Source organism: Perca fluviatilis, chromosome 24, assembly GCF_010015445.1.
Source record: "Perca fluviatilis chromosome 24, GENO_Pfluv_1.0, whole genome shotgun sequence".
Classification (NCBI taxonomy): domain Eukaryota; kingdom Metazoa; phylum Chordata; class Actinopteri; order Perciformes; family Percidae; genus Perca; species Perca fluviatilis.
This window is the reverse complement of record NC_053135.1, coordinates 13,702,002-13,712,508: the sequence shown is the minus strand read 5'-3', so window position 1 is coordinate 13,712,508 and position 10,507 is coordinate 13,702,002. Positions and strand designations below refer to the sequence as shown.

General features: G+C 41.3%; 1 protein-coding gene across 1 annotated transcript; it reads left to right on the top strand.

The window, feature by feature from the left end:
• Nucleotides 1–674: 674 nt before the first annotated feature.
• On the top strand, nt 675–6,259 carry LOC120554566 (adenosine receptor A2b-like). The gene is made up of 4 exons (XM_039793522.1): nt 675–856; nt 987–1,121; nt 3,026–3,210; nt 5,521–6,259. Exons 1-4 carry the CDS (start codon nt 677–679, stop codon nt 6,257–6,259), a joined length of 1,239 nt encoding a protein of 412 aa, XP_039649456.1. The 5' UTR covers nt 675–676.
• Nucleotides 6,260–10,507: the final 4,248 nt, after the last annotated feature.

Below are 10,507 nucleotides of genomic sequence, written 5' to 3'. Positions count from 1 at the left end.
TGAAAGGAATAACTGATAATCAAAATACGTAGTTGCTGATTGTTTTTATCGATCGACTTAATGATTTATCGAATAATCTTATAATAAATAATCACAACCCAGCTTATTCTACTAATGAATGAAGTGAAAACATTAACAGCCCCTCAGCCACCACAGAGCTGCTGCCTGTCCTCCGTTGGCTTATGTGGGAATTAATTTATTTACAAGTTTATATTTATATATATTTATATGTTTACCATGTTTTTGATAATTAATAATTCCATTTTTATTGTGCATTTTGGGCTGAATAAAAACCAAACATTTATAACCCTGGGGAGGGGGAGGCATAGGAAAAATTATTGCAGAAACTTCTACATGTGTGCACAGCAACACGTAGCAGATTAGGTTTAAATATCAGTGTGTAAATAGTGAACATTTGGGTCTGTGTGTGTGTCATTGTTGTCCTTATCAGGAACAATTTTCACCACTCAGTTGGTCAGCACAGAGGCCACAGGCTGAGCTTCATAACAACCACTGTTTCTCTGTACTTTCATATCTGCTTCTTCTCTTCAGATAAAGTCAGTCTGCGTAATCAAGGTTAAAACTAGAAACTTCTGTCTCAGTCAGCAGAACACTACTACGTCTACTCTTATATCCAGGTTTTCCATGACTGTGGAGTCTTGGTCTCCCTTTCATCATGAATGGGACTGCTGGCTCCTGTACGGCAGAGATGCCGTATGGATACCAACCCCGTCTGAAAGGGCTTTACATTGCCACTGAGCTCATCATCGCAGTGCTAGCTATAATAGGCAACTTACTGGTTTGTCTGGCTGTCACCCGCAACAAAAAACTTCGCACTGTCACCAATTACTTCCTGGTGAGGAAATTTGTTTCTTCAAAATCCGTTTTATCCCAATCTGAAATGTGGGATTCTTATCATATCATATCAAAAGGCAGATATTTAAAGGACCAAAAGTGTGTTTTACTCTGTATGCATGTGTGTGAAGGTATCATTGGCAGTGGCGGACATCCTGGTGGGCTTGGTGGCTATTCCCTGTGCAGTGCTGACAGACCTGGGTCAACCTCACCATAACCTGCCCCTCTGCCTGTTGCTGCTTAGCATCCTGATGGTGCTCACCCAGGTAGGAACACTTACCCAGTGGCTTTAGTGAGGATTTCTGCAGGACACCAGTACCACTCATACATAACCTGCAACGTACTGTATGTCTATATTCTCCACGTTCCACTTGTGCGCCGGATTCATGTCTTTTTGCCGATGTCTGTTTCAATTTGCTTTCTTTGTGTTGGAATTTTAAACTCCGGTGGATTTATGAGGACGTTTTACTGTACCTCAGATCTCTGCATGGTAAATTGAGACAGCTATAGCTAGCGACTATCTGTCCAATCTGAGTTCTCTCGCACGACTAAAACAACTGTTGACTGTACATGTTCCACCAAAACAAGTTCCTTCCCGAGGCTATTTTGCAGCGGCTCCATGCGGAGCTTTGTGCCGCCCATGACAATTGTGATAGGTTTAAAGAAATGCCAATAAACCAGAGCACGTTTTTCTCCCATTCCGGAATGTGTACTAGCCAGCCCTCCTCCACAGAATGTGGCAAGACATCAGTGGCGGTTTTTGGCACAGGCAAACCGGGCAGCTGCCCGGGGCAGCATTTTTTCATGTCACATGGGGGGCGGCACGATTGCCTTGATTTTCTATCATTTCACTGTGTGGGGAATTGGCAGATCAGCGCCCCCCAGCAGCTGCAGGCGCCCTGCTTGCTGAGAGAGGTCAACACCCCCTACTTTCACAATGAAATGGACTAGTCCATAACAGTGCGCCGCGGCGCGAAAGATAAACACAAAGTGACAGGAGAAATGGGAAGTACACAGAGACGGACCAAGACGAGTCTAAACCTTTCTTTTATGTCAATGGTCTAAACGCTAAAATGAAACAAAGTTACCCAAGCGGCCTTAAATAAAAGTAAAAAGCGAAAAGACATGTTTTTGGCAGTAGCAGGACCTCCATCAGCTCCCGTGGCTGATGATAGTGGTGTCGGCAGCAGTTGCATATGCACAGTGGGGAGGAGACTCATGAGGAGAGGGACAGAGATGAGGGAGTGAGGCTACAACCTGCGGTAAGCACAACTCCCCTTAAAACACTTTGGCCCTTGATAAAACTGAGTGGTGGACAAACTGTTGATAACACTACAACAATAAAAAAGTAGGCATGCTTTACTGTATGATTGCATTAGTAGCCTATATAAATGTTGCACATCATGCAAACTTTCTTAACGAGAATTGTAGCTTTTCTATCTGCATTGACAGACAAAAACTCATGATAGACTCATACTGATTCTTGCTTACTCATTACATGGCGTTAGTAGTTTTAGGAGTATGAGTTGGTATACATATTCAGGGGAGCGCAAGGACGGGTACAGCTTTATCAATATTAGTTAAACAGTTGTGCTCGGAGGGGTCTCGCCCAGGGCGTCATTCAATGTAGAACCGCCCCTGCAAGACATAAAAGCTGATCTGTGAAGTCTTGGTACTTTGACCAAGAATCCCTACAGAGATTCAAAGTCCTAAAGAGTTCCTTATGAGATCGTAGAACCTTTATGTACAATTTGATTTAGGGACTTTATGAAAAGTATTAGGGTGGGTAGGGAGGCTGAAACTTATGTTACTATTAACAGTATTGATAACATGTATGAAGAATTTAGGATGATGTACTCCAAACCATAGGTTAATAGAATAATAATGATAACATTGAAATTGCATCATGTTTACTGATCCTTCTAGCCCACTGCTCAGGGGATAGAACCTGAACCAATCAGGTTACGGTACCTAGCGCAACTATAACACGAAGGAAAGGGATCAGTACAGCATTATTGCAACTGGTGAGCTGCCTGTACCACAGGAAACAGTGAAGATTAAAACTAAGAAGTTCTTTTTTATTTTATCTTTAAAATACAGTGGAACTCATACAATTTCTCAAAATGCCCAAGACCTTGTATGGCCTCTTAAATGCTCCTTTCTCTTCCAGAGCTCCATCCTGAGTCTGTTAGCAGTAGCAGCGGAGCGTTACATGGCCATCCTTCTGCCCTTTCAATACCAGCGTGTCATGAGCCCCAGGAACGCCCAGCTGGCCCTGCTGGTCACGTGGGGCCTGGGAGCCATCTCCGGGTCTGTGCCACTTATGGACTGGAAAAGACAACCAGCAGGCTCTGAGTAAGAGAATGAGGGGTGGATATGAGATGGATGGATGGATGGATGATGAACAGACTAACCAAGTAAATGAAAGAGTTAATGGTGGCCATACCCACCATTGAGGTCACAGAGGTCTGGTTTTGTGCCAGGTTTTGCATGTACGCCAAGAATTGCATCCACAAGGAAACACTAATACTTTTTAAGGCAAAGTACTGTTTTTAAAATGATAATGCTAAATAAATTATCTGAAGTCTATAATTTTTGAATGTTTAGAGTCCTCAATATTTTATCAGACTCAGTAGTAGTAGCCTTTCCTTGCTGCAAAGTGAGGTGGATGCAATTTTCGGCAGTGATGAGTATTAGGGGTGCATGCATTATTCTGCAAGGGCTGTCTACATTAATTCAATTCAATTTTATTTATAGTATCAAATCATAATTAAAGCTGCAAACAGTGTTGAAAGGGCCCTCGCCTCTCACAGCACGTCAGAGGTACTGAAGCAAATGGCCCGGGCGATTAACTTCAAATGTTGCCCACGGCCTCAGCGGAGCACGGGGAACAGCTGTGCCGAGTTTCCTCTGATTCAGAATAACTGTTGCCAAGAATCGCAACTCTTCCTGTTTGACCACCACCTTCACGAAGTTGCTCCTTTATAAAAAGATTTTAACCATCAAATTTCTTTTGATAACTTCTTGTCATGAGAGTCGACCAAGGATACATTCAACATTTCGTGTAGATCGGATTAATGTTCTAGGAGGAGTTAGAAAAAGTAGGTTTCGCATTCATTGCGATTTGGCTAATTAATTTGGTAACAGTGTACTATGGACCGCACACTTCGTCGTGGAGTGGAGTTACCTCCACTCATAAACTCCGTTATAACTTTTAAGCATTAAATCTTCAAAATATACAGTAATGCAGACCTGCCAACCTTGAAGATATTTTATGAGTACAAGCACCAATCACCGACAGCCCACCGCCAATATACACTCCACCGTTGCACTCACCAATGAGAAAACTATGAGATACCTAACACCATACTACATAATATAATTTCACCAATCAAGATTTTTTAGTTACTCCATAACCATATACAAGTAGATCATAAATGTTATACAATTACTGCTATCACTCCGAACATTGAATTGAAAACAAACTGTTATACAGGAGGCATAGCCCATGGAAACTTCTTCCACCTGAAAATACATTGTTTGGCATCATAATTTATTCATATTATTATTTTGTATTATTAATCTGACGCTGCAAAGTAACTAAAGCTATAAAATAAATAGTTGAGTAAAACATTCAATAGCCTACTTGACTCTGAATTGTGGTGGACTAGAAGTAGCCTAATAAGTAGGATTAAATGAAAAATACCCAATTAAAATTGAATCAAAGTAGCCAACTGTAGTATACCGACGGCTATAGTTACTTTCCACCGCTGATGAAATGTAATATTACGTGTAGCGAGACTAAACATTAATTCTCGACATGTTATCTGTCAGTTGCTCGGTCACATTGCTGTCGCCACTGACAGAACACAGATGATGGAGATGAGATAGGAAGAGCAGGTACTGCCCTGTGCTCAGGATAGGATTACCATGATATCCATGTGCTTTTCTACAAAAACACACAATACTCACGCCTAGCATAATTATTATGTACTAATATTTATAATAGTTTAAATTGACATATTTTGCTCACATTTATCTACTTTTTGAGACACAATTCCAAATTGATGCAAACACAAAGATGAAACAAAAAAAGGTTTATAAAATTTTACTCAATTATTATTTATAATATTTATACACGCAGGAGAGAGCAGTGAGTAGTCACATAGAAAGGTGTCCCTTTCTCAGTAGATACATAGCGTAAGATAGATGGTCATGATTAGATTTCAGTGGTGTATGTAGTGTGAATTTCCCTTTACTTGAACATTTTAATTAAACATTTTCAACATTCACTTACAGATGTTTTGTGATAATGTTAGTCTCTTCTGTATTTCCAGATTGTAGTGGGAATTAAAACATTTAACCTTGTATTTAACCATGTATTACTGCTTGACAGATTATGTATGCTACTGCCCACTGACATGGTTTAAAAGCTATTGTTATCCAATTTTTGTTATCCAAATGTCTTAAAATACGCATATTTAGATATGGGAAATTATTTCTTTTTAAGTGGGACATGCCCACGAACCCCCTTAGTAAGTTCAGGCTCTAGAAATATTCTAGAACCCTGCGTACAGCCATGCAGGCATTAATGGATGGATGGATGGAAGTCTGGAAAATAACATGTGATTTTTTTATTATTTATATTCCTCCATGTTCTTCCAGCTACTGTATCTTCACTTGTGTGGTGGACATGAGCTACATGGTCTACTTCAACTTCTTCTGCTGCCTCCTGGTGCCGCTGGTGGCCATGTTCATCATCTACGGCCACATCTTCCTCACTGTCCGCCACCAGCTTAGACGCATCGCTGTGGCCAGGGGAACCGCAGAGGACACAAGAGCAGCTGGTATAGGGAGCACTGGGACAGAAGACACTGGGAGTTCTGCTGCTGGGGGAACCGTAAGTGGTGTAGCAGACATGGGGACAGGAAAAGGAACCAGCAAACAAGCCAAGGAAAAGATGGGAAAATGTAAGGAAGTAGAGTCTGGCATTGGGTCTCTTATTGAAACAGAGACTACCGCTGTCTTTGCAAAGCCAGGTCTCCGGATTGCCTCAGCTGACTCTACCAGCTCCGGCTCTGCTCCTGGTGACCCCCAACCAGTAGCGTCCAACGAGGCCAAATCCAACCTTCGCACACGTCAGGAGGTGCATAAGGCCACCTCCCTCTTCCTGGTCCTGTTTCTCTTCATGGTGTGCTGGATGCCAATCCACCTCATTAACTGCGTCCTGCTGTTCTGCCCACAGTGTGAGGTGCCCATGTGGCTCACACTAGCAGCTATTTTGCTTTCCCACGCCAACTCGGCCCTCAACCCTATTCTGTATGCATACAGGATGAGGTCATTCCGATACACTCTCATAGGAATGTGGAGAGGAATGTGGAGTGTTAGGCCAAAACCCCAGTAGAGCAGGACTGTCGGCAAGACTGGTGCATGCATTTCTGCCGCTCTAGACCAAACACAATTCTGCTGCCCCTTTATTTGCTATGTACATAGGCTGCACCAACAATAACATGTAGCCAATATGCGCCATAAGCAACAACACAAACACAACACAAACAGTGTCAACAATTATAAGTAGGCCGACGCGACCCATGGTGCATATGCGTATATCTCAATGACAATGGCACCAACAGGTCTGCAGCATAATAAATCAAACCAAACCAAACCCCTTTACAGCAGAAACATGACAGCACAGCTATTTTCTTAATAATCAAATTACAACTCATCTAAATAGCGACTGTAATAATAATAATTTCTATAAACAAAACCTTGTGTGTAAAACACGCGGACACACAAACATAGCCTACACATATGCACAAGGGCGCAGCAAGGCACATATCACCAGGCAGGGCCGTTTCTGGCTTGGCGGGCCCTATGCAAGATGCTGTTTGGGGGCCCCTATTTTGTCAAACTACGATGGGGGGGATTTAAACCTTTAAGATGATCTATGGAGATGCATCAATGTTTTACATTTCAGGAGGAAAACTGGCTAGATTCGTAAAAAACACATTGAAATTCAAATCTAAACATCTCATGTTGACCCAAGCAATTTAAACCTACAGACAATGATAATAAAAAAGTTAATTAGATGCAAAGTCAAAAAATACTAAAACAAGATTATTCTCAAACAGGTTTATTTAAAAAAAAAATTTGAAAGAAAAAGGATACTTGAACATAAACATAACTCAATATAAATTTAAAATATTGGGCCATTGCCCAAAATGGACTGAAAATAAATAAGGGGTTTTACTTAGAAGAAAAAGTAAAATAAAATACTGCAGGACCTGTGGTGGACCGGCTGCTTCTTGCTCAGGAGTTGATAAAGACTGTACTTGGTCTGAAGCCACAAAATATTTGAGAATGGCACCTGCAAAGGCTCTTTAGTTTGCCAAGCAAAATTGATCATAAACAAATATTAATAGGAAATCTTTCTTAACACAGTGATCATTCCAAATTCATTCGCGATATGAATAATCCACTGCTATTACTATTAGTAGTAAGTAATACTAATAATAATAATAATTAAAGCAGCACCATGCAAGCGCCGCCCTTCTTGCCCGAGCAAGTACACACACATGAAACAAATAGAAACATCCTAAGTAAAATTCATGTAAATCAGAATAACTTTTGCTAAGATAGAACCGTTCATGTTTCGACACCCACCTACAGGAAGTTGTTCCTCCATATCTTGCGCATTGTGTTAGCTATCAAAATTCTTTTGATAACTTTTAGTTACGAGGGTCCATCGAGTCTATATCCAAGTTTTCGTGCAGATTGGACTCACGGCCCAGGAGGAGTTAGACAAAGTAGGTTTCCCATATATCGCAATGTGAATAATTAATAAAAGAAATTCTAACAGCGCCATCTAATGGCCGATTCACTCTAAATTTGGCTTGGATGGTCAAGCCCCTATGGAATAACTTTGTCATGCTTGGTGGCAATCGGAATAAGTCTTGGTAAGATACGCAACTTCCTGTTTCGACAGCGCCCTACAGGAAGTTGGTCCTCTGTAACTGCATTGTCGTTAGCTATCAAAATTCTTTTGATATGTTTTTGTCATGAGGCTCTACCGAGTCTACGTGCACATTTTTGTGCAGATGAGACTTACGCTCTTGGAGGAGTTAAAAAAGGAGGTTTTGCTCAAAGCGAATTTGCTAATTAATTACAGAAATTAAAACCGCGCCATCTAAAGGCCAATTGACGCCATATTTGGCAGACAGCCTCATTGGCACATGAGGAACAACAATTTGTAAGTTTTGTGTCCATCGGAATAGCCATTGGCAAGATACAGCCATTCCTGTTTCCACACCCACCTACAGGAAGTTGGTTCTCCATAACTTGCGCATTGTTTTAGCTATCACAATTCTTTTGATAACTCTTTGTCACGAGGGTCCTCCGAGTCTGTATGCAAGTTTTTGTGCCGATCGGACTCGCGGCCGTAGGGAGTAGTTATAGGTTTGTTTCCCATATATCAATATTTTGCCGATTAATTAAACAAAATTAAAACAGCGCCATCTAATGGCCGATTGCCGCCAAGTTTGGCAGAGATGCAAATTCTACCATGAGAAACGACCTTGTCAAGTTTCGGGCCAATCGGAATAATTGTTGCCAAGATAATGCAACTTCCTGTTTAGACAGCATAATTAAAAATGGCCGCCTTCCGGTTGGGCGGAGCTAATGAATGTAAATGAGAAATATGTCCGCAGTGATAAGAGCAATATGTGTATTAAATCTGGTGAAGATTGGAACAACTATGTCCAAGTTAAGGCCTCCACGCATTAGGAGGCGCTATGGAGCCCGCTTACAGGTATGAGCCAAATCGCTGTGCTCCCAGGTGTTTATGTGGGCGCCAATTTTTGTGAGTTTTCGTGTGAAATTGAGGCCGTCAAAAATGTTCCCAAGGGCTAAAACCAATTAGGGGGCGCTATAGAGCAACCATACCACTCTCAAGCCTAAATGTGTATTCAGATGAAAGAGTTTAATATTCTACATAGCTGCAAAATTTTAAGAGCCTAAATGTGTATTCAGATGAAAGAGTTTAATATTCTACATAGCTGCAAAATTTTAAGAGTTTTCGTGCATCCTAAAGTCCTCAAACAAGTGTTCGTAAAATGAAGATTATTGAACGAAAACCAAGATTTCGGAAATTTTTGAATTTTGTAATTTTTTCTAAAAATAGCTCCATGGAGTTCAAGATGAGACCTATGTTCCCTCAAAAGTTGGTATATTAACTTTTTTCGGAATTAAGGCGCACGTTAGGGGGCGCTATGGAGCCCCCTGGCAACATCCGAGCCCAATCACTACAGAACTTTGCAATTTTCACCAGTTGTGACATGTGTGCAAATCTTTGTGAGTTTTCATGCATGCTAACCCCCTCAAAAATGCGACGAAGGACTCGGAAAAATAATAATCTGACGAAAAACAATAGGTTCCTTCGCACTTTCAGTGCAAGGCACCGTTGGGGCCTTGCACTTTCGTGCTCGGGCCCTAATTAGAGCTGCAATCAGCGTTGGACTGGCCCTTGCTCCTCTGCGCATGTCAGGGTTACTGGCAGACGCCGCTCCTTGCGACCGTGGATTTGCGTGGCACTCAGACACTGCAAATCGTCACCAATGAAAGCTTGGGGGGCCCCTAGTGGCTGCGGGGGCCCTATTTAATTGCATAATCCGCCTATTCACCCTTTGCACGTGATGTCAAGCTCTACTTGCGCAAATTATGAACACCATGATGGACGGCGGAAGAGCTATGCTGTAGACGGACAGCATGCCAAATGCGTACGTATTCGTGTTCGATCATATAATAAAATGATTATTTCTTGTTGTGCAGTGAGCTGTGCCAATAGACAGGGTAAAACCAATATATCGTATATCGTTGGGGAGAGAAGGCAGCGATGGGTTGCTGGCAAAGCTAACAGGCTAGCTGCTATGAGTAGTACAAGCAAGCAAAGCTGGCCAAATGGCTAACGTCTCCCCGCCACCGTCTGTCTCTCCCCTTTTCCACGTATTCCTCCCCTTCAGTCCGTTTATATTGTCAGATTAAAATCAATATACATATTTTGTGGCGTCAAGCTGTTATTGTTTACTGCTGCAGTGACACCATAAATGCCCCTTGTGAATACATCCTAATTACTATGCTGTGTCTTACTGGTCAAATCTTAACATAGGCTACAGCGAATATAATCACAGATAAGAAGATGGCTAGATGTTACAATTATGTGTGGTTACTACTGATCGTATACACTCTATGATTTTATGCATGGATTAACGTGTGATAGATAATTAATTACTGCACTTCCCAGAACTGGGATGCATTCAGGCATCAATTAGAAAGTTGCATTGGCACACCCAGTGAACAACGGGTACAGGCTACGTGTTGTGTAAATCTTTACTTAAGTAAAGAAAGCAGAAAAGTGCAATGTGATATACAAAGACAGGTGGTGCATTGGCAGGACAAAAAATATATTGCATTATATATATATTGTTATAAGAGCAGAATAAATATGGCTATGTAATATGAACAATGTATGAACAACATGTACAGATATGTGCAATGTAGTAGCAGTGACATTATACTAGTAGTAAGAATAATATAGATGTATGCAGTGTATTGGCAGAATATATAATAAGAAAAACTGAATAAATATGGATATTCT

Coding starts and splice junctions, on each gene's coding strand:
- LOC120554566 (XM_039793522.1), top strand. CDS start 677: ATGAATGGGACTGCTGGCTCCTGTACGGCAGAGATGCCGTATGGATAC. Junction 1,122..3,025: donor TCCTGATGGTGCTCACCCAG/GTAGGAACACTT, acceptor TTTCTCTTCCAG/AGCTCCATCCTGAGTCTGTT. Junction 3,211..5,520: donor AGACAACCAGCAGGCTCTGA/GTAAGAGAATGA, acceptor ATGTTCTTCCAG/CTACTGTATCTTCACTTGTG.